The sequence below is a fragment of the Meles meles genome, chromosome 4, assembly GCF_922984935.1.
Source record: "Meles meles chromosome 4, mMelMel3.1 paternal haplotype, whole genome shotgun sequence".
NCBI lineage: Eukaryota > Metazoa > Chordata > Mammalia > Carnivora > Mustelidae > Meles > Meles meles.
Window position 1 is genome coordinate 32,137,553 of NC_060069.1, and position 24,435 is coordinate 32,161,987.

Sequence of the window (24,435 nt, forward strand, 5' to 3'; positions counted from 1 at the left end):
AGTAAGAGCCTCGTCTCTTCCCCTTACCTTTGATTTTGACCTCATGAAAGGGAATCCCACGCTGCATTTGAGGAAGTCTGATTCAAGCAGCTCACAGGAAATGCCCATTTCCTCCTGAAAGAGAAAAAGCACCAAGGATGGGCTGGCGGCCTGGAGACTAATGTGTGTCAGTGGCCTCCATGAGGCAAACTGAGACGTGAGCAGACGTGGTCCTTCTTTGGGGAGGTTCCCAGGCAACATTGCTGCTGGCTCGGGTGGAAGGGAAGCGGGCGACCAGGACAAGTCCTCAGTCCTCCTCTGGTAGCCCACCCTTCCCATGGGCTCGGTGGGAAGGCAGGCATCCAGAACATTCTTTTTTTTTTTTTTTAATATTTTATTTATTTGACAGAGAGAAATCACAACTAGGCAGAGAGGCAGGCAGAGAGAGAGGCGGAAGCAGGCTCCCCGCGGAGCAGAGAGCCCAATGTGGGGCTCGATCCCAGGACCCTGAGATCATGACCTGAGCCGAAGGCAGAGGCTTTAACCCACTGAGCCACCCAGGCGCCCCCATCCAGAACATTCTTAACTAATGTTTTGGCTCTGCACCCTGGTGCTCTCCTGGTGAGCTGGGCCAGGCGGCACGTGAGCCGGATGCCTCCAAAGTTTTGGGTCAAAGCAACCATGCCGTCTTCCTGGACACTTTCTCCTAGGTCCACATTCTAATCCTGCCTTTCAAGACCTTGCTAGTTCAGGGAAGATAAACTCTAAGAAAATCACACCAAGGAAAATACAGGGATTTTTTTTCTGCAGCCCGGGGTGGTAAGGGCTGAGCTGGTGATACCCCTTGCCCAGGTACAGGGGCAAGGAGAGGTCTCCTAGCTTAGCCCACCAAGGCTGGACTCTATACGCAGTGGCACAAGAAACCAGGACGGGGGGCATGGGGAACTGCTGTCTTCCCACCTGAACATACGGTCTACAGCCACGGTCAAAGAAACCAGAAGGCTCTTCTTAACCCACAGGTTCCAAGTTATTGAAGCCGAATCAAGACTCCCAAGGGGAGACAGTAGGTTGCGGCTTTTGGAGGAGATGCCACAGACCTAGCACTTGCTGAGTCTAGAAGCCAGGATGCCAAAGTTTGATGAGGTCGTGTGCCTCCCCCAAGGTCATTCCTGGGGGACTCTAAAGCCTGTCTCCCTCCCCATTCCACGACTCTAATTTTCTAGAGGGAAAGAGCATCTATGTTCTCTTCTCTTTCTATTCTGTTTCCAGTCTACGAACACCCTTTACCTGGCTTCATTTCTGTACCTCTTTGTAAGTTGTTTCCACTAGCAGGAATACTCTTCCTCAGTCCTCCTTCCAAGGCTTACTTCATGCACCTTGGCCCCAAATCCTCATGGATGCCAAGTTCACACACATAGTATGGAAGCAGCACAGGATTCAGAATGGACCCTGAGCTTCTACAGGGTGACTGAGTCAGCATATCACCTACCATCATCAGCAAGAAGGACACAGGTCTGAGAGATGTTAGTTCCTGTCCTTGAAGAGCTCACAACTTAGAAAGAAGAGACCTCCCAGCAGAAAGACACATTTACATGGAAGTGGGAGGGGCTGCTCTTGGAATCTAGAGGATATGCTTCTGCAATTTCATGTTTTAAAAAAGATTTTATTTATTTATTTGACACACAGAGAGAGATCACAAGTAGGCAGAGAGGCAGGCAGAGAGAGAGAGAGAGAGGAGAAAGCAGGCTCCCTGTTGACCAGAGAGCCCGATGCGGGGCTCGATCCCAGGACTCTGGGATCATGACCTGAGCCAAAGGCAGAGGCTTTAACCCACTGAGCCACCCAGGCACCCCGCTTCTGCAATTTCAATAAGGAAACCAGAGGATAGTTCTCAAATGCTGTCTCAGGACCTGCATGTCCCAAAGACTGGTCCAAATGATGCCTTTGTGCAGGATTTGTTCCCATCTCCTTCTTCCTATTCCTCCTTGCAGAAGCAATGTCTACAACTGGCCCAAGGAGAAGCTCCTTTAAATCCTAGCTAATCAGCCTGTGGGCATCAGAGGCATTAAGCCCAAGCCTAGGTAACATCGGCTCTTGGTGTCCCTGGTATGGTTCCTGTTCACATCTATTACTCTCAAGAGTGTCCCAGCATATATATATATATATATATATATATATATATATATATATATATATATATATATTACATGAGTCCTCAATCCAGTTCTAAACTCCCTTCGTGAAGTTCCATGCCTCACTGGAAATCCCTTGCAAACCAGAAGACAGGTTTTCCATTCAAGTCAAAGGTCTACCTGTTTGTGAAGTAAAGATTTAATGCCTTAAGACTTTTTTTAGGTTTTGCGTGGGTGTGAAGGAATGACTGCAACTTCAAAACGTTGCTCTGGAACCTGAGAGGACCTCAGTGTACTTGGCTTTGGCTTCAGACTGCAGTTGATTATTCCAGAACTGCTGAAGTCCATTCTTTTGGTTAATTCCAAAAATGCTAGAAAATAATGTGTAAGCCAGGATTTATTGCTTTATTCCGAGTCTCTATGCCACCCTACTCAGTCTACTAGAGATTGCAGAATTCTGGTTGGACCTTGGTGGGGGAAGGCAGAGAGATAAAAAAAACAAACAAACAGAGACCTCTCTAGGCTGGAGAATGCTGGGTTGACGATCACGACTCACGCGCTCCTGGTGGTGCTATAGGAAAGGAGCTCATGCATCACCCTTCTGCCGCCTGTCAGCACCAACATGGCCCTCCTGGGGTTATTTATTTCTATACTCGGCTCTCCTACTACAGCTGTGAGGGGAGCAAACACTATGAGTGGATGGTTCTGTGCTTGTCCTAGAACCCCTTTACTACATGGGTGCAATACCCCCCAGCTGAATGGAAGCCTCTTTGCCCGGGGGAGGGGGGTTTACAACGCCCTCCCCCACAAGCATTCTGCAGCCTCGGATTGACATCCCTTTGCCTCCAGGTGAGAGGGGCTCTGCTGTGCGGATTAGGTTCCGGAGCCCCCGTGGGATGAGGCTAAAGCAGCCTCCAGCTGACAGGACAACTGTAGGGTTCCTTGCTCTGCCCCCTTCTGCTCCCTTCACTCCCCTTTTTTTCCCAGATCATTTCTCTAATAAACTGCACAGAAATCCCCATCTCAGGTTCTGCTTCTGGTGAACCTGACCTCACACAATGCTCTTTATAGCTGAGGCTCCAGGCGCTGGGAGCCGCTGGGAAGGATGGGGCATTTGCTCCCAGGTGAGGAAAGACAATGAAAGGGGAACATGCATATACTGATAAAATTTTTTAAATTTCTACTAAACGAGAGAAATTAGCTGTAGTTTATGAAGTCTGGGTAACCGTGCCCATCAGGGGAGAAATTTACCCCAAGCAGCATCAACATCCTCTTTGTTCTGGTTTCACATCAGGTCCAGGGCATAACTAAAAGCCAGGCTCATTATGGAGACATTCACACCCTTGGCAGAAGCCAGGCAGGCAACCTTGTAGGCACAGAGAGACCCAGTGAGGCTTCAAAATTGTGATCTATTGGGGGTTGCTTATTACTTCTGCCAGACATGTGGTGCCCACCGGGAAGCATGTGGGAGAGGTTCCCGACATTAGGCATCTCCTTTGCTCTGCCTTTTCCATGTACCACTCGTTGTTTACCCTGACTTTAGGTTAGAGAACACAACTTTATCATTTTTGCAAGACATGCTGATCGACTCTCAGCTGACTGGGAACATGGACCAGGGAGCAACCAATGTCCCTGATCACCAGACAGTGCAGGCATCTGATTACCCAATTCCAATATGGTACAAATCTACTACAGAGGGAAACTGAGTCCTTGCTGCAAAAGCCGTAGACTTTCATGAAATCAATGAAAGTGATGATGGAAAAGTGCTCAAGCCACAGAACGCAACTGATAAATCTGGATCTGGCTGAGTTAGATCAGTTAACTGATAAACACCCCTGGATGATAACACTTTAAGATGCTTCCAAAGATAAGGATTTAAATAAAAAAGATCAAGAGAAGCCCTTGGAAAAGTATGCCATTATAAAAATGACCTCTTGTGGGCGCCTGAATGGCTTAGTTGGTTATTATCTGCTTTTGGCTTAGGTCAGGATCCCAGGGCCCTGGGATGGAGCCCCAGCCCGGCGTTGGGCTCCCTGCTCAGAGGGGAGCCTGCTTCTTCCTCTCCCTCTGCCTGTAGTTCCCCCTGCTTGTGCTCTCTCTCTCTCTGACAAATAAGGAAATAAAATCTTTAAAAAAAATAATAAAGATGCTAATAAAGCAAATAAGCTTTTGCCTTGGATCTAAGATGTCCTTGACATTATAATTCCAATGTTACAAGAGCTGTTAAATGTAGAATAATGTAACCTTATTTCCATAATTTTTTGTTTCATTGTTCAAGTAAAGTCCCAATCAAATTAAAAAAAAATTTTTTTTTCTTTTTACTATGAAATTTTGGATCATACTCTAAGAAGATTCACAGAACTGGCCTTTTTCCCGGTCCTGCTTTTCCTTGGCTAACAAGGAACTCCAATACCATAAAATGCTATCAGGGCTTCTCCCTGGAGACTGAATGATTCAATTTAAATGAAATTAATTTTTAGCCGACACACATTACTCTTGGGATCAGGAAAACATCAATGAACGTCTTCTAGAACATGTGATGAAAAGCATGCCTGATTTAAGCAAGTTCACCTCTGTATCCTCAGTGCCTGGCACGGAGCCTGGCACTTAGTAGCTCCTGAGTTTGCACTTATTAAATGAATGGGCCTTGGCTGGTCGAGGATTCGGATGAAGGGACTGGGAGAAGAAGCTATTTGCTGGTCTGCCTGGCACGGGAGATGCTTGCCTTGGCAAAGTCCCCCTCTTTTCCAGACATACCTCAGCTCTCCCAGGTCCGGGAGTGTGGCCAGGGGAACCAAGCCCCAGCCCTGTTCTTAACGTGCAGCGGTTGGCAAGAAGACTCAGATAATGAAGTTAGGGAGCCCCCTTGGCCTTCAGACTCCTTCCTCCCAATCACACAGCGTTTGCTTTCATTCTGGAGTGTGCTTCATTTGACCACCAACACAGTGCTCTTTGGGAGCCCCAAATCTGCAAAGTCTGGCAAGGGCTCAGCGCCAGGGAAAGTTTAAAATTTGACTTCTCGTTTTCTAGTTTCCCCATGGGTTTGTCAAACTGAAGGAGACATGCATGTCCCCATGTCTGGCAATGTCATGTTCATCTAAGACCCCCTTCCTTCATCTAGCACTAGAGGTGTGACCCTTATGAGCTGGTAAGGGAAGCCTCCATGTTAACATGGTGAATACAGAATTCGGGTAAGTTTTGGAAGCACTTCATCCCAATTCTCTAATCAACTGGGTGAGCAGGGGTCCCCAGTAAGTTGGCCCAGTGAGTTAACAGAAAGAGATTTCTTTCCCAGGAAAGACTTTATTGGCCCCACTCGACCATGAGTCAGCCTGAGCCTCACCAGAAAAAACAGTCCTATTCCTGGAGGGGAATCCTTTGGGACAAGGTCCATGAAATTCCTGCCCAAGAAGAAAACCACATGGGCTTACAGCATAGAAAGTGCACAAGTTAGTGTCCCAGCTTTAATTACTGGCTCAGGTCTGCAACAGCTATGTGTCATCAGACCAGTTAACCATCCTTTCCTTAAGGTTCCATTTCCTTACCTGTCAAATGATGTCATAACACCTGCCTTCTAGGACTTCAGCTAGTGCTGATAGCTATAAGGATGGAATACACTACCATTACCATTACCATTACCATTACCAATACATTACCTACTCGGTAATGGCTCACTACGTGCCAGGTAGCTCTTTTGGGTGGTAGCTTCCCTTTTGATGCCATTTTCCAAGGAGGAAACTAGAACACAAAGTAATTGTATCACCTACCCAAGGGTTCTTAGCTGGCAATGGGGCTTGGGGTGGGATACCAAACAGAGAGCAGACAGGATCCCCTTTTCCCTCTCCCCCCAAAAGGATCCATGGAAATTAAGCCATGGTGGGGAAAGGTGGGGAACATCGCTCAATGAACCAAGAGTAGCCTTTAAGGAACCTGGAACATATGGGGACTTTAATACAGATGCCCAATACAGCTGATGGCCTGGCAAGGCTGGTTCAGTGGTGACTGACCTCCCGTCAGATAGGAGCTGGATCTGAGCAGTCCGAGGGAACCAGAGATGATCACCTACGCACACCGGGGATTTGGAGGAATCAAGCAAAGAAGGCGCCACAAGCAAGTTCCTTTCTTAAATTTTGTCAAAACCCCATTTGGAAGCCAAGGCCCAGAATATGCTGCGTTTGTTCTTTCCATGCTGAAAAAAGTAAAGCAAGCAGGAACTATAGTCAGGACAAATGTCTGAGACAGATGAACCACAGAACTGTTAGAGCGACATTCCCCTGTGACGCGGAGTATCAGAATTTGGTGAGTGCCCTTTAAGCTGCTCTGAACCAATTATGGGCGGGCAGGGGAGGACAACTGTCACAGAAGGAACAGCTCTTCGAGCAAAGTGGAGCCGGGCCAGTCTCCTCCCCAGCAGTCCTCGTGGCCCTTAGAAAAAAGTGCTCTGAAAGCTATAAATGGAGTAAAAAGATTACATTTTAAAAGCCAGTATGAATTAGAAATGAGCTGAATAAACTCATTCCTGTAACATTCCCTTCTTTGTGCATTACATCATCCTTGTTTAGAACTAATCTCTATATTTTCCCAAAGGGCAGACAAATAAAATCACCTCCCCCCGTGCTGGTGATTGCTCCCTTCGGGACCACAGGGATCCGAACTTGAGCATGTAAACAAACCACTAAAAAGAAATCAACTAGCTCTCACTGGAAAGTCCAAAGTGAAGAGACCTTCCCTTCTAAGTGCCTTCTAAGGCTGAAGAAGAAATTCTTTGATTTTCACCTAGGAAGTCAGTCCTCCTATTAAATAGAGGCAATGTTTTATTCTTAGATCTTTTTGAACATGGTTTCTATTCTTAGATTAAATATATATATATACACACACATATATATATAAAAACATATATATACACATATATACAAATATATACACATATATATTTCCCAGAGCTTGCCAATTCTTGATCAACCAGCTAGGAATTCAATATTGTATTCTATTTCCAAATCAAATTATTTTGATTTTCTAGCCCTCTTTTCCTTTTCCCTACAGGCTGACTGGAAAATCAACAAGGTGGAGAGCTCTCCTGAAAGGACAGGAAAGAATTTAACATCATGGCATAAAAACAATTTATGAGTGGTGTTTGGATGAAGGGTTTTGTAGGAGTCAAGTGTTTGAGGGGTACTTTTTAAAATCTCGGCCAGGAACCTCGATTAGAAATGTACTCACAGTGAAGACTCGTCCCTCGCCTACAAACCCACTTGCACTCCTGCCCACTCAAAACTGATTTTCAAAGGGCTTTGTTGCTAAGGGCCTTGCTATTCAGAGGGTAGTCCTCTGACCTACAGTGCCAGCCTCACTTGGGAGAAAGCTGGAAATGCAGATTCTCAGGTCCCATTCCAGACCTGCTGAATTAAAGTCTGTATTTGAACAAGACACCCAGGTCGCCTCTGAGATCATGACCGTTTGAGAAGCACTGCTCTACAACACTGAGCCCACCCACCTGGGAAACAAGATGTCAACCCATGGAGATTGCCTTCCTTATGCTCTCTGCCCCCCAGGAAAAGAGGTACATGGCCAATGCTATTTGAGGGCTACTGTCTGTGTGAGGACACACTTTTTGGATTTGGGGATCTGCCCCATCACACGTCCCTTACCTAGGTTCCCCTGAAAGCAGACTCTGGGACAAGGAGGTGACCTCAGGGTGCTCCATGAAGAAGTGAGTAGGCATGCCACCAGTGGGTGAGAAAGTTAGGGCCACTATCTTTCCATATTCCCCTGCCCTTGGTTGAGTGGTTCCAGAAACACCGACAGTCCTGGGCTTCCAGCCCCTCATTGCTTGACTGCAGGGCACACCTGTAGCCAAGAAAGCCCCAGGCAGAGAGACACAGGAAGCCTCGCCTGCAGAGGAACTGGTGGTTTCCAAGGTGGGTAGAGGGGATACACAATGATATGGACAGTAGTCCCCTGTCCTCTGCCCTCTCCACAAGCAGCTGGGGTGGGAAACTGTTGACCTGGGGCAAAGGCAGCAACTGATGAACTTGCCTTGGCCATGGACAAAGAGACAGGGCCTCAGAGAGGACCTCTCCCTGAGGACCATGTCTCCAGGTAGCACGCTGGGGCCTCACAGAAGCCTGTCTCTGGGGGCCACCGCCTCCTCATGTCTTCCCTTGGGTTGGTACATCAGCTTAGCTACCTTTGGACGCGTTCAGGACTCTCCTTAAAGAATAGGCATCTTCTTTCAGAAGATCCCTCCCTCCCTTTTTCTTTCTTCGCTGCCACAACACTCCAGGTCTAACCTCCTTCTGTCCAGGTTGGCACAAAACGCCCCCTTAGCGGATGCCCCACTCTCTGCAGGTCCTAGTCTGTTCTACAAGCCACTCCAGGTGAATCTTTTTTTTTTTTAAGATTTTATTTATTTGACACACAGAGAGAGAGAGAGAGAGAGAGAGAGGAGGAAGCAGGCTTCCTGCTGAGCAGAGAGCCCGATGCAGGGCTCGATCCCAGGACCCTGAGATCATGACCTGAGCCGAAGGCAGCGGCTTAACCCACTGAGCCACCCAGGCACCCCACTCCAGGTGAATCTTAACACACTCCTTGGTTCGCTTTTACTTAAAGCCCTTCAGAGGTCATTACCAACGAGCACCGCTCATTGATTTCTAACTGAGTGTGCACTGGGGCCAGGTGGGGCCAGAGACCCCATGCACAACTGTGTGGACTGCTTCCTGCACAAGAGACTTGGCTGAGGGGGAGAGGAGCTGAACTCCAGCCCAGGCTGCTCTCCCCAAGTCCTGCTCCCGGCCAGGAGGCTGGGGACCACCAGAGCAGGCGCTTCTCTCTGATTTCTATAATGGCTCTAGAAAGATGATTTCTGTGTACAACGCTTTCTACAAAAGACCCAGGTGGAAGCCCTGCCCTAGACCCACTGAATCACAGCACACAGCTGGGCAAGCATTTGCTGAAAGCTCCCTCAGTGGTTCCAACATGCACTCGTTAAGGGCCCTCAAAGGTTAGACTGCGTCAGGATCCTTGTTATAGATGCCAACTGCAGGCCCTGCCCTCCAGAGAGGGAGTCTTAGGAGCAGAAGCAGGGTCAGAAGATCTGGATTTTGAATCATCTGGAGCAAGTGTTCCATGTCAGCTTCTGAAACACTGACCCCAAGGGCGAGGACAGCCACTGCCGTTTTGGAGGTGAAGAGATTGAGAGCTAGCGTGAAGGGGAAAAAAGTGCCTTCCCTGGGTTCCAACTCCCTTGAGGACAGGACACCCATCATTATGCCCTCCCCTGTCCTGGATGGGAGCCTCACAGATTGGTGCCCTGCCCCCATGCTCTCAGGGCCATGACAAAGAGAGAAGAACTGGAGAGATGGTGGCCGGCTCCCCCAGGAGCCTACCTCCTGCTGCTCCTGAGGAAGCCCATCCATTCATTCAACAAGTGTTTTTTATTTTGCCTCAAATGGGAAACAGCTCCTATAGAGTAATTCTTACGTATGAGATATGCATGTTTTCTGTTATGTCTTTACATTCACTTTCTCATTTAATCATTCCCTCTCGGGCAGCCTCAATGTCCTACACTGCTTTTACAAGCAGTCCCTGTTGTCTCCCAGGTGGTGGTGGTCCCAGTCTGTGGGGAGGGAGAAGGACCCAGCTGTTAGAGGAAAGACCCCTGAAGACCCGGGTGTGATGACTGCCTGGGTGGGATGTGCTCAGTGGGCTGACACAGAGCTCCGTGTATAAGAGAAGCTGAGAACACCCAGGTCAAAAGCAATTACAAGGGGCGCCTGGGTGGCTCAGCGTCTGCCCTCAGCTCAGATCGTGATTCCAGAGTCCTGGGATGGAGCCCCACGTCAGGCTCCCTGCTCAGCAGAGAGCCTGCCTTTCCCTCTCCCTGTGTCTGCTGCTCTGCCTACTAGAGCTATCTGTCAAATCAAGAAAGAAAACCTTAAAAACAAAAAAAGCTGTTATGAAATGACAAACAACAAAAAATACTATTTGTAACATGGGAAGATCTAGCTGAGGGCGCCCTTATTCAAAACTACATCTAGCAGACTAAAAGGCAGAGAACGGATCCCTGTAGGACCTGTTCGGTAAACCTCATGCTGTGGAGGTCTGGAGCAAACTCTCCTGCTCCGCCGAGCCAGGCACAGAGGGACATACACCAGCTGCGGGCTCCAGCTGTAGAAGTGTCCACGGAAGGACAAAGAGGGGAGCTCAGGCTGTATGTCAGGACCCTCAGGCCGCACACGTGCCAAGGAAAAGCCTGATGCCGAGAACCTTGAGGCTCAATACTACTCCGAACAAGAGCAAGTCCTCTTTACAGCACTGAACTGAGAAGGACCCATGACTCTAACTAAACGCTAAGCTATGTGTCCTTTTTGTAGTTTCAAGGGAGATACACTGCACTTCCTTGGATTGTAGCTGGTTTTCTCTATATTTTGTTTTAATGTTTTCAGTTCATTGGCCACTTATGCAAACGGACTCACGTTACACAAAGAAGAAGGGGTATTTTGTTTTTTTCTTTTTTAAAGATTTTATTTATTTATTTGACAGAGAGAGATCACAAGTAGGCAGAGAGGCAGGCAGAGAGAGAGGAGGAAGCAGGCTCACCTGCGGAGCAGAGAGCCCGATGCGGGGCTCGATCCCAGGACCCTGAGATCATGACCTGAGCCGAAGGCAGCGGCTTAACCCACTGAGCCACCCAGGCGCCCCGGGATTTTGTTTTTTTCATGGCTAGGTTTTAAATTCAGGCCTGTTAGAGTTTGTGAAAGATCTGATTTTTCCTCGTTCTTGGGGGGGGGTAAAAAAAAAGGGCTGAGCTGCAGGGTGCAGGTGAATGGACTGGCTTCCCTATGACTTCCCATCCCCTGGCGTTGCAGAGGGAATGGACTGATGAGAACTCTGTGTGCTCCCTCATGGGTGGTTTTGCTCATTCTTTATTCTCCTTCTGACAATTTTTTCATTTGTCTTGCTTTCCACACTGGTTTTTAGTGCCGCTTCCGATGGCTGGGCTGACCATACCCCACCCTACTCACAGCAGAGCACGGAAGGAAGACGTGCTCCCTCCACACCCCCTCGCCTCTTTCCCCATGTGGCCATGCACACAGATTTCCAGCTGCCAGTACCTCTTTGTGAATGTGGAGAGATGGCGATGTTTGGGAATTCACACCTGCCTGGAGGAACTCTTACCGAAGAGCCCTTGTCCCTGACTGGGGAGCTCTGAGATGTGACCTATACTTTGTGTCAAAGTTACCCACCTAATTGTCCTTGCCCCCTGAGAACTGTGATATACCTTTGCTGGGCCTCCTTTTCCACTTCCTGGGAACACCTCCTAGTAAATTAATTTTACATGATGCCTTATCTCTGGATTTCATTCTAGGGAACTCTGAGACCATCACAGAAACATCCCGCTTCCCTCCTCTCTCTGTGCCCCAGCTAGGGGGATGTCAAGCTGGCACCAGTCGGAGCACTTCAGGCTTTGAGCAAATGGCATCCCAGGCCTTAGAAAACCTCTCATTCTCTCTAATGCACGATGCAGAGCAGGGCTGCTTTACTGGGAAGGCCAGCTCTAAGCAAACCAGGCTCTTTTAAAACAAAGAATTCCACCCACCAAACACAAAGGGTGCAAGCTAAGACAGAGGCAGACTTACATGACTCACATATCGATTTGAATCCACTTAAGTGCCTCATAAACATGAACTCATTTAATTACTGTTCCTAAGCATTTTCTCTTTGTCCCGTTTGGGAGGGAGGCCTCCTGCCCCATCTGCACCAGCCTCCAGGCAGGGACCCTGAACAGCAGTTTAAAGCCACTCTCCTCTTTACAGAGCCTCCCAGGGGAAGGACCCGCGACCCTGGAAACTTATCAACTTGTCATTGCACAATGGTTTTTTTCATACTGACTTGGGTTCACGTCACAGTTCAACCACTTATCCAGTGGCAAGTGCCTCTGTAAAAACACAGATCGTCATTCCTACCCCACAGCCTTGCAGCAAGGCTTTAGCGCGTCCCTGTGGTGGCTGCCATCATGGGGGTGGGGGCTGCTCCTTGGCTCTCTCAAGGGACTTTCCAAGTATTTCCTCTGCACTGCCGCCTGCATTGGCTGACAAATCCTAGGCTGTTCAAGGCCACTCCCAGGAACAAGACCCTCCGTCTGGCTGGGCTGCCCAAAAAATAAGGGACAGAATTAACGTGCACTGAACTCTGGTCACGTGGCAGATTCTGCGCTAAGCACTTCATGGCAATGGACAGATCTATGCTTCCCAACAGCCCTCCGAGGTATGAGATCCTATGCTTTGCCGGTGAAGATCCAGGGGCCCGGGGAGGGTGAAGGAGTGTGCCCAAAGTCACACGGCAGGTGCATGAGCACTAGAACTCCAGTGTGGCAGCCTAACCCCAAGGCCTGCACCGCCTCATAGACACCAGTCTGCAGAGGGCCCTTCAGGGCGCAGGGCATGTGGGTCTTCCTCCCTTTGCTCTGCGATACCCTGCCTACGGCACAGAGGTTCTCAAACTCTGTCACCGTCAGAGGCGCACTGCTGTCACTCACCCCCAGTACTTCCGGTTCAGCAGGTCTGGGGACGACCTGTGAGTGTGCTTTCCTCACCAGCTCCCCGGCGGTATGGATGCTGGGTCGGGAGACCATGCTTGGAGGAGCACCAGTGTGGATTTTCAGAAACACTGGCCGTGGCCAGGACACCCAGTGGAGGACAGCCTCGGGAGACGGAGTAGACCTTGGTCGGCGGAGCCAGTGGATGCCTGAGATGGCCCCTTCCAGGGATGCTCTGACGTCTGTGGGGCCCCGTGAGGCTGCTGGTGTAAGGGAGTCCTTCACAGGCCTTCCACTGTCCCTGGGATGCCTTCTGCCACACTGTGTCACCTTCTGCCACACTGACTCTGACTCCACCCCCAAAAATAGAAGATTAAGGTAATGGTGCTATGGCGAGGAAATGCTGAAGAGAACAGAAGGGGAGGAAGGAATAAACATTTACTGAAGCGCCATCTTATTTAAGCCTGACACTGTGAGCTGGGTCTCATCATCCCTACTTTCCAGATGAGGAAAATGAGGCTCCGGGAGTTTGGACAACCTGCCACAACGCGTGTGGTTATTCGGTGGCTAAAGCGGGATTCACACGATGCCTACGGTTCCTCTACCCCGAGCTGTGTCCTTGCGACCGACTGGATGGTGGCCATCCTGTCTCAGACATAACCAGCCCTGAGCAGGATGCAGAGAGGGGCCTGTGACCCCATGGGCTGTTTCTGCTGGGGAAGAAAACATTTCACACACGGCATTTCAGGCCACAAAACAGACTCCGGCCTATGTGGTGTTTCCCAATCAGAAACACAAGGGTCGGACGGTGTCTTCTCGGCCTGGAGGATCCCCCAGCCTGCCCTTAGAGCAGAGAGAAGCAGCAGTGTGACTGCAAGTAGAGTGGCCCAGGCCTTCAGAAAAGGCCAGGAGACACCTTGCTGGCAGCCAGTGGGCCCATTCGTGAGTCTCAAGCAGCAGCCCCCTCGTGAAGAGAGCTCGGCAGGCTTTTCACAAAGAGCACAGAGAGTTTTCTTTGGCAGCAGATTCAGGTTTCCTGCCCTGTTCCAATGACCTCACAAGGGAAGCACCCCTGGGCCCCTCCCAGTGCCAACAATCTGGGTTTCACAGCTCAGGCTTTCTGCTTATTTGGGGAGAGAGCTTGTTTCTTGTCTTCTGGAGGCCCCCCTCCCTCTTCCCATCTGTGGCTCAGTCCACTGCCCTCCTCTGCGTTTGGAGATGAAAGGCAGTCCCTTCAAATGGAACCTTCTAGACAGACGAGGGGATGTGGGGGAGGGAGGCCCCTCTGTTGTGAGCACCAACTCTGCATCTCCTTAGCAGATGAATTTTTAACTCTTGAGAAGTGATATGTGAGAGAAGAATTCTGTGTTTAAATCTTACAACCAGCACTAGAAAGTAAAAGGAAAATACCACACGGGCCTTGAGACGACAAAAGTGTCCAGTTCTTCCAAGGGTTTCTGAGAGGGGTTTTCCTGGGAATTCTGGTTCCTCCCCTCAGCAGGTATCCTCTAATGCCACAATCCACCAATGGCATTTTAACCCAGTGCCTTCTAGAACCATTCATCATGTCCTAGAGTTTTAGTGGCCACTTAAGATGGCCACAGAGCACTTTGAAGTCGAAGGCGGAGGTAGAGAGAGAACATCGTCTTTCATCAACATGAGCAGGAGAAGTAGCAACCCTTAACTACTGCTAGCTGTGAGATTATGGCCAAGTTCCTTGCCTGAGTTGAGCCCGATTTCTGCACTGGTAAATGAGGAAACACTGTTGTCCTCCAGCTCTGTGAGGACCCATCACAGTTCCCTCTGGGGAGCCATCTCTTCCCCACATTCAGCCCAGGAGCTGCGGGTGGCACTCCACCCCCCACTCCCCTAAGTGGTGGGTGGGGCATGTGACCCAGGCTTAAGGCAAATAGACCAAGGAGACTCGGTGAAACTTTTGCTAGGACTTTTATGACACGAGACTGCTCAATCACCACAGCTTGGCAGCCGTTTTGCCACCCCCGAGGGGACAGCCTAAAGAACGAGCCAAAATGAGAAAGAGAAGCTGACAGATGGAGAGACACTGTGACAACTTTCTGAGGCCCAACAACAAGCTGTGGCTAAAGCCAACCTTAGGTTTTTTTCAGTTTTTTTTGGTTTGCAAAACAAATTGTTTTCTCACCCAAGCCATTTTGAGTTGAGTTTTCTATTGATTGGCATGAAAAAGGTTAAAATAGGTAAAAACACATATCTCCCAGTGTTCTGGAAAGCAAATTAAATAAAAGCCCTTGAAGGGGCCTAGCAGAGGGTGGGCTGGAGAACAGCCCCCAGGGTAGGCCTGGGTGCCATAGTTCTGGCGCCCACTTCCCCTAAGAGGGGAGGACACTCGGCCATGATGGCCCCACACACCAAATGGGGGTTGGGGTGCTCATCAGAGAAATTTAGGGGGACATGAGTTAAAGTCCATACTGAGATGGAGTCCTCTAGCTGTCTGGTCCCACAGACAAATGACCTACATCTGAAGAAGCCTCAGAGCTGACCTAATTTCCTCAGGCCTACTTTTAAAAGTGACTCTGGTTCATTCATGCCTGGCAGGCATGCCCAGACTTACTGGATCTTGAATCTGTCCCTGTCCATCATCATTCGGAAAGGCTTCTGCTGGACTCTGATGAGCCCAGAGAGTCTTTGTTTTTAATGAATGCTGGGTACTATTGCAGGGACCTTACAGACAGTACCTAAATTATAAGTCTGGAACATACATCCTGAACAGGAACAGTGGTTTTCAAATATGTCCATAAATTATTTGACCCTCCTCCCTTCAAAAGGTGGGGCCTCAGTCCCCTGCCCCTGAATGTAGGCCAGACTTGCAGACTCCCTTCCAAGTAACAGAATGTGGCGCAAGTGATTCTGTGTGACATCTGAGAGATGGTCATGAGCGGGTGAGCTGCCCGGTTCCCTGTGAGGAAATTCAGCCGCCATTTTGTAGGGACACTCAGACAACCTGTCGGCGGGGCTCCTGAGGCTTGAGGCCTCTCGCCAACAGCTACCACCAATCTGCCAGCCATGTGAGAAGCTACCTTAGAAATGGATCCTCCAGCCCCAGTCAAGTCTTAGGTAACTGTACCCCAGCCAACATCTGGACTGTGCTCTCACGAGAGGCCCGGAGCCAGAAGCACCCTGAATTCCTGACCCACTGTGAAGGATAGTAACTGTTTGCTGTTTGAAGCTCCTAGGTTTTGAAGTAATTTGCTGCAGGGCTACTGTGCAGAGACCCAGAGTCAGACAGTGGTGGTGGGGCACACTAAGGCCCACCTCATCTGGCTCCAAGGCCAGAGTCTTTTCCCCTTGTGTCCACTCCAGGGAGCCTGCAGAGTCACCAAGCCCTCCTTGTATTTTGGCCATTAATAGGGTAGACTATGCATCCCATTTTCCTGGGACAGTCCCAGTGTATGCCTGTTTTCCTGGAGCTAATTACTAATAATGCTCCCAGTAAATGCTCGAAGTGTCCCAGTTTGACAGACTATATTGTCACCCCAGAACTAAGGAATCCAGCTCTCGTGTTCAGGCTTCAGAGTCCCTCTTGGAAGACACTCTGAGGCCAGAATGACTCTGTTTGGTGTCCAAGTGAGAGCTCTTTCACTCCCCTCCCACCGGAACCACACTTGGGAGCTCATCCTCAAACCCTATCTTTCATCATTCTGTATTTTGGGCTGGACATGTGGTGGGGTGCAGGGACACCGTGTTTACTTCCTGTCAGTTCTGTGATGTCAAGGGTCAGGTCCTGTCCTTCACTGTGAAGCAGGATGGCAACGGACAAGTCTGTCATCAGGCTGATGGGGGTTCCAGTCCCAGCGTGGCCACTTGCTAGCTTTGTGACTTGGAGCAAACCACCATCTTCCGGAGCTCAGTCTTCCGCTCTGTGACATGGATATGACCATCCCATCTCTGCAGGGTTAGCGTGGGTGCTCCCTGAGATGACGGCTGTGACTGGGCCCAACAGCATCCCCGTCACACACTGGGTGTGTCCCTCTCCCTTGCAGGGCTCTGCCAAGTCTTTGTGAAACTCAAGCAAGAGCTGTCCGTACAACCCTCTCCTCGGTTTTCTCTATGACAAGAAAGAGTCTGATGGGATCCCTTCCCTGCCTGGTGTCTGTTTCACCCAGAGAGTATTTTTAGAAACACTGGATTCTCCAGCTCTGCTCTGAACTTCCCAAAGCCCCCCAAAGGTGTGCTCCACTCTCTCCCTGTAGGATTCTCAAGTTAAGGGTGAGGAGTGAAGACCATGACGCCTCCCTTTACCCTTCCTTATGTTCTGCCTCCCTGTGGCTGGCCCCTGCCGGGGAGGACTTCTTTTCTCCACCTTGAGTCCAGGCAGAACACACCACATGCTCTGACCAGCAGAATGCAGCAGAAGTGAAGCTCTGCCTGTCTCTGGAGGCCTAGGAGCTTCCACTGCCTCTCCTGGAGCCTCTGTGCATGAGCCTGGGCCAGTATGCTGGAGGACAGGACCACAGAGCAGCCGTTCCCACTTCCCTGGACATCAGGGAGCCCCAGGAGCCTGCCAGCTCACCACAGATGCTGCAGGAGGTCAGGAGCCTGGCCTGGAGCAGACAGACCATGGCCAGGGTCATGAGTGACATTAGATGGCTACTGTATTGGGCCACTGCATCTGGGAGCGGTCTGTTACAGTGACGGGTACAGAGGTGCTGTGAAGAGTAGATGAGAGTCCCTGGGAGTTGCCACAGTCTGCCCGGCTAAAGGAAGAACTCAGGAAGGGGTGGCCATGAGGACAGAGTCACCCACCCACCCAGCCCCTTGCCAGCCCGTGCTCCCAGCCAAGGGAAGCCCTGGCCTGTCCCCCGTCCGCTTGCTCAGAAGTGACAGCTAGTTCTTCTTTTTTGGTTTGCCCCCAAAGAGAGCAGAAAGGATGTCCACAGATGAAAACAGAGAAGGAACATAAGAAAACCACTGCAGAACTACGAGTAGCACATCTCCTACTAGGGCCCTGCGGCGAGGTCCCCACTGAACCCGTTGACTGGAGCAAAAGGAAACGGGGTCCCAGAGATACCGGATGTGCGCAAGAAACCCGGACATCACCTCCTTTCACTGTACTTGTGTCCCTGCAGGCTGAGGAATGAGCCTCTGAACATGGAGGAAAACACCAACTCAGGACGGGTGACAAAAAAAGGCCATCAATTTTATTTGCTGTCCCCAGACCTTCAAAGTACTGGATGGTACTGCAAATAGCAAGAAACAGGACAAGACCACAAATATAGAGAAAACGAAGGAGGGGTTTCATAAACTCTTTAAAAGATGTGGTTTTCCTCCAGACGTGGTTTTCCTCACCTGCTGAATGGGCAGACACTCCCTGAGTTCCCACTTAAACAGCAGATAACCCTTAACTAAATAATTTACTGTAAATTGTTGAAGCACATTTATTTGCCTTTTTATTTGAATTGCACTGACCCCTGTCAAGATGTTTAAAAATTTTTCAGTATTAATCTTTTTGTAAACAGAATGAGCCTGTGGTTAAAGCAATCAATTCCTTATTTACCTTTCCTAAAGTCTGGATTTCATTTGTTTATCTCAAAATAAAGTTTCTTGCACAGTATGGTTTAAATGTCCAAACTTTTCAGACATTTCCCCACTTACATGGGTTCTGAATTTATATCCCATGTCAAGCACAGTGATCTCCCCACCCATCTCCTTCCCAAACACAAAGTCCTACCTGTTCATCTCTACTTAGAATTCAGACTATCTTCCACGTGGGCTCATAGAAAATCTCCAGAAACCGAGGAGGAGAGCTGACCAATGTGTTTGCTCAAAAGGAAGAAGGCAATGAGGGGCTGAGCTCAGGTTCTGGGAGCCTGGGTTGGGATTGGGGTTAAAAACAGGTTTAGTGCACACCTCAGATCCATGTGTCCTTTGCTCCCGGCCGAGCTCTGGTCTCAGCAGAAAGTTCCGTGGGTCCTCACGCTCAACAGCACCCTTGCCGAGGCAGAACACTCTACTCCTTCGGAGGCAGCCCTCAACTGACTGGGAATGGGAGTGAGGGATGAATGCCCAGTCTCGTGTCCTCTAGCAGAGGTTTCTGAGTGACTTTCTTTACACCTCTCAAAGCTGCAGGCACCGCCAGGAGTGACCTAAAAACACACACTCATGTGGGCTTCTCTTCCCTCCTTCTTGCTCCCTGGGAATCTTGCTCCAACAGACTACCTGGACGTACCACCTCATTTCAGGCTTGGTGAATGGCAGACACCATTTTCCTGGGGTTAGTAGGTCGTAGAGAAAGGAATGGTCTGAAAAACATCATTTCGGTTAAAGGTCGAATCAAAGAGCCCAGTAGTCTAACCGAGGCCAAGGGGAAGATTTCCAGAGGGAGCTCATGGGGGAAGAGTCCTCCCGACAGCTTAAAGGGCTCGCAGGCAAGATACACAGTGGGGAGGGAGCAAGGATATAAGAAATTCACCTGCCCGGGCTCCTGTTCTGTGAAACCAAACTTCCTCTGACCTCCCTTCCATCCTTCATTTCCATTTTACCCCCAACATCAAGCCCATTGCATGGAAACCGCTGGACCATCAGTCAACCTTTTCATTTTCTGCTCCTTCCATCCAGAAAGTCCCCAGGAGGCCTGGTCCTGCTAGAACACACTCCTTCCTTCCCAAACAGCAAGCCATGTTCTCGAAAGCTGGGTTGATTGTGGCTTTAAAGAAAAAGCCCAGATGCCCAGTGTGTGTACTCTTTCCCCTCGTTCCCCAATTAAATCGTGAGGCACAAGCAAAATAAAATGGTTGCCGTGTACTTCTAGCCAAGAAAAAGAGACCTTCTTTCCCAAAGCCAAAACTAATATTGCACACTGGAGCTGGCCAGGAGCCGATGCGGAGCGCAGGTAGGGCATTTCGGGGAACACACCTCGTAACCCTGAGCCTGGAAACCGGAGCTGGGAGCCTCAGCAATCTCTTGCACCAAGCTCCATTTTCCAAGTGGCCGAAGAAAGAAGCAGCTATTCTGAACCTGCCTCTGGATTCTGAAACAAGAATCAAAAAATCAATATGCATGTGGCTTTGTGACATTCTGTACACCATTTCCTTTCCTGGGGGCTTGTCTACCTGTAAAACGTAATATTTCAAGTCCTTCAGAGACTGGGCTTTCCTCTTCCCAGGACAAGGTTCAGATTAAGAGCTCGGACTGATGACCATCAGCAGCAGCCCGATGTGTAAATGGTTCTTTCATGATGACAACTCTGGTCTCAGTTAAAAAGCTATTTTCACTGAGGATAGCTTTTTAGGGCTAATATTCTAAAGGAAGGAAAAATAGTAACAGTAGGCCCTTTCTTCCTCTCTCAGACATGAGTGCTGGACTCAAGCTTTGTGATAAATAAGTGCATAAACATTTTTATGGTATTTTATAAACCTATTCGGAGGCTCCAACAATAAGGAAAAGCAGAAGCTGAAGCGCACACAGAGCCGCCCTCCGTGTGGTCGGGGTGGGGACATCTGGCCATGGGTCTGTACGTGGCCTGTGCCATCGGCCCCGCCGGCCCGGCCCCTCCCCTTGGTCTGTCCCCAGCTCACTTGCTCACGCATCTTCACCACACTGACCTTTCCTGAAACAGCTTTGTTTTCTCCAGTCGCAGCATCTCTGCTCTTCCCGGAAACCTCCCCCGGCGCCTCAAGAAAATCTGCCACGACCCCCACGTGCGGTCCACTCACCGTGGGCTTGACCCACTGCACGCTGAACTGGTTCCCCAATGGACTGTACGCAGACTGAGGGCATGGCTTGTGTCTGTTTTGCTCATGCATCTCCTACCCCCGATCTGTGTTAAACGCATGACTTATATTCGCTGAGCGAATGGATGCCACTGTGGTCCCAGTCAGGACTCAGCGAGCGGCCCCACTTTCCCATTTGTGAGTCCTGTTCTTGCAGGAGAATTAATCCCTACAGACCTTCAGGATATGCGTTAATCATTACCACCGAAGCCTCATTCTAAAGGAAGAAAACGAGGGCTCTATGGTACTCACTGAGCCTTGTGCTGAGAAAACCAGCCTTTGGCTTATTCAGAGTGAAACAAAACAAAACTAGAGGCTTTTATCTCATGAAAATCACAGCTGTCTCCACAACCCAGCATCGCCCCATTGTACGCGGTACATCAGGAAATGAGAGCATGTCACAGTATTCCGCTTGTTACAGGATATAATCAATCATTCAGTAATGTCCTGGTTTGTCAGACTCGCTGTGCCAAGAGCACAAAGCCACCACCGTTTCCTCACCCAGCTGTCAAATGCTCAACAGGTAAATGTCAAAACAGGGAGGACGGTGCTGTTTCCACCTTTCCAAACCCACTTCAGGGCAAAGCTTTCATGTGTGATCTTCCTTTCATGTTGAGTTCACTTGGGGACAAATGAATTTCAGGGAGGAAAACCCGAGGGTGAGGCTCCTGCCCGTCTTCCAGGATCCAGCGTGGAGACACGCAGGCACCACAGCAAAGCTAACTCCAGGAGGGACTGGTTGGGAGCTGGGCCCGTGTGCCAAGAGCCTTGGGGTACAGAAGAGAGCCTTGTTCAGACCACGTGCAGCTGTCTCGGCAAATTCATCAATGCTTCCTTGCCCGTTACCTCCTGCACAAAAAACTGCTGATGATGTCAGGAGAAAGACCTCATTCACGAAGCACCTGGCCTTCCCAAGGGGAACGGCCCCAGAGCCAGGGGAGCAGCCAGTACACTGTGCTAGACATATAAGCAAGTCTCTTTATGCAAAGGAGATGCACTTGAGCTCCCTGGAGTGGCCAATCTGTGCCTGAATTCCCACTCGGCCCCTCGCTGGCGGCAGCTCTTCCTTAACCTTGCTAAGCCTCCGTTTTCTCACCAGGAAAACTCAGCTTGTAACTGGACATGCCTCTCCAGGTGGGTGTGAGGCTTAAATATATTAATGCAAGTGAAGTCCTGAGCACAGGTGTGTGCATCATGCTGCCGGGAGCCGTGGTTCCCGTGGCCTGCCGTGGCAGCCGTGACCGTGCTGTGTGCGTTCCCAGAGTACCAAGAAAGAATGTAAACTTCCTGCTTATTTTTGGGAACGCTGGCAAAAGCCCGACACCAATCTGACAGAGACCACACAAGAAAGAAAACTGCAGACAATTCTTGTTTATGAATACCGAAACAATACTAAATCAAGTATTAGCCAACTGAGTCCGGTGACATAGTAATGACCAAATAGAGGCTGGAGCTTTTAAAAATACACTTGATCTTATTAAAAGGTCGAGAAAGAGAAGCAGCATGATCGTTTCAGAGGCCAATAGTTTAAACAGAGTAATTAACAAAAAAGTTGTAATTTCAGGGACCCAAGTTGATCAAAAACTTTAGATTTCACTGAATTGGATGGGGCCTGACTCAGAACAAGTAATCACTCAGAGCAAATACTTACAAAGTAGATTTATATTAGGTTGTGTTACAAAGATAAGATACTCCAAACAGGGTCATTTGAGGGAAAAGTTTGTGGTCACAGAGAAACAAAACAACATAGCTGATTGGTCAGATCAGTAGTTTGGGAAGTTTCTGCTGTGATGAACAAAGATTATTTATAAAAAAGGGGGCCTGTCTGCTGTAGGTCTGGGTACTCAGAAGCAGACCCCAAGATCAGTATTCTTGATGAAAAGATGCATTAAAAAATGTGCTCTCAGGGTACGGTAAAAAAGTATGGGAAGCAGGAAAAGGGGTCTGGGGGGTGGGGGGAAATCAGGCAAGGATGTGAGCTCAGGCCAAGTCCCTCAGAGGGTGGCCTTTCCTTATCCTGCAGGGGAGCTCTGGAGTCAGTCACCTCACAGCTGTTCTGATCTGGGGGTGCTGGGCGTTTGTAACATCTCCAGCACAATGGCCAAGGGCAGTTCAGGTCGGGGCACTCATGGCTCTTCATGATGGCAGGTAAAGGTAGTTCTCAATACGAGAATCACCATGCCTGGGTGTCAAAAGAAAACCAAGGTGGGGGGTGTGTGTGGGTGGAGGGACAAAGATGGCAGGAAGGAACCGGAGGGCACCAGGGGGAACATCCACACTGTTGGCTACGTTGGACAACTGGATAATGGACCAGAGTAGCATCCTTGTGTCCCTGGACCTGAATCTCCCACAGCAATGCCAGCCAATGCTTCAGGCTTGAGCAGGAGGCCCCAACTCTTCTGGGAATGTCTGTACGAGTGCAGCTCCAGGAAGGAACCAAAGTCAAACTTAGAAATAAGACTAGAGATAATAAATTGAGATTTCTGATGGCAGCAATTATGCAGTTGGTTTTCAGTGTTAGCCCCGACTGGTGAATCAGGAGTTTGTTTCTTTTTAAGGTATTGAAAGTATTTAAGAGAGTGTGAGATTTATGAAAAAGTTCGAGTGATTTAGCTTGCGTTCAAAGCTAAATGAGAACATCTATTGGGTTGAACCAGCTGACATCGCCAATATTTGGCTATCTTTCAGCTACAACAGTATCAGTTTCATAAGGTTTAACCTAAGCCCCTAAAATCCATGTTTTTGACTTACAAAGTTATGTAGGGACTATGTGAGTCTGTATAAAATGGTAGTTGTTTGAAAATAAGTGGCTTGGGTATTAGATATCATACTAATGGAAATGACCATTCCTTTTCATGCATAAAAGCTCTTCATGTTTGCCAGGATCTTACGAATAGACTCAAAGTATATTTGACAGGATGTCAGTGCTCATCCATGTTAATGCACTTCCTTAATATGATTAATAAAACATAGAGCTCAGGTCTATAACTGCCATCGTGACCCATTACGGTTGAGAATGAGAAGGATGCTCACTGTGCCCACTGCTGTTCAACCCGCCTTGAAGCAAGAGTCAGGGGACTCCTCTGGGAGAGGAAGTGAGGTATAATATTAAAAAGGTGGAGTAAAATCATAATTTGCATAGGTTTTGATTCTACCTAAAATGGGCTGAGATGAATGCAACTTAAAAACCAAGGTACTATAGTTCAATGATATCACCAGTTAAACTTATACCAAACCTGAAAGCTTTTTTTCCCCGAGCCAGTTTAAAAATATCATGGATATTCTAAAAAATGTAATAGATTTTCCAAAATATATAATATTTACAACAGCAAATATCCAGGAATAACAAGAAGAGGCAGGACCCTCAGTGGGGAAATGATGATATTCTTCTGAGGGACAGAAAGGAAGGGCAAATGGACAGAGTAGATTCTTGGATGAGAAACCTGAAAACTGAAAAATGTGTTTGTTCTTTCAAAACTAAAGTACATATTTAAAGTAATTCCAATCACACGTCAATGGAATTTTTCTGAACTTAAAGGAATGATTTGAAAAAATAAGCATGAGACATTAGGCAGAGAAAGTTGAAGAAGTTGCATGCTAGGGGAGACATTGGTTCTCCCAGATGTTAAGCTGTCATATGAAACTTCAGCCATTAAAGTTGCACTGGTGTGTCCCCGAGGTAGAAAGATCAGGGGACAGAACATGGAAATCCAGAACTGGATCCAAATGTAAATGCGAATTCAGAATACGAAGAAGATGGTGACTTCAGGTCAGGGGCGGTGTGGGTGGGTAAAGGGTGTTGAACAAGTCTCCTGGAGACATCAGACTATTTGGAAAAAATAAAGTTGACTCTGTACATTTTTCTCCTCACACCAAGGTAAATTCCACCAAAGACAGACTGAAAATTTAAATGTGAGGAAAAAAAAAAAAAAGCAACTAGGAAGTACGGATACATATTGGGTAGACATCTGGAGATGGGGAAGAATTTCTAAGCTGACACCAAAGTCAGAAACTATGCATAAAGAAAAAGATGAGTGAA

The 24,435-nt window shown here is 48.7% G+C and overlaps 1 protein-coding gene across 1 annotated transcript in view; it reads right to left on the reverse strand.

The window, feature by feature from the left end:
- The window catches only part of ITGA9 (integrin subunit alpha 9), a 344,297-nt gene that overhangs the window by 78,540 nt on the left and 241,322 nt on the right, over positions 1-24,435 (reverse strand). The window contains exon 19 of the mRNA XM_046001922.1: positions 28-114. Coding sequence (XP_045857878.1) covers positions 28-114 — 87 coding nt within the window. The remainder of the gene's footprint in view (positions 1-27; positions 115-24,435) is intronic.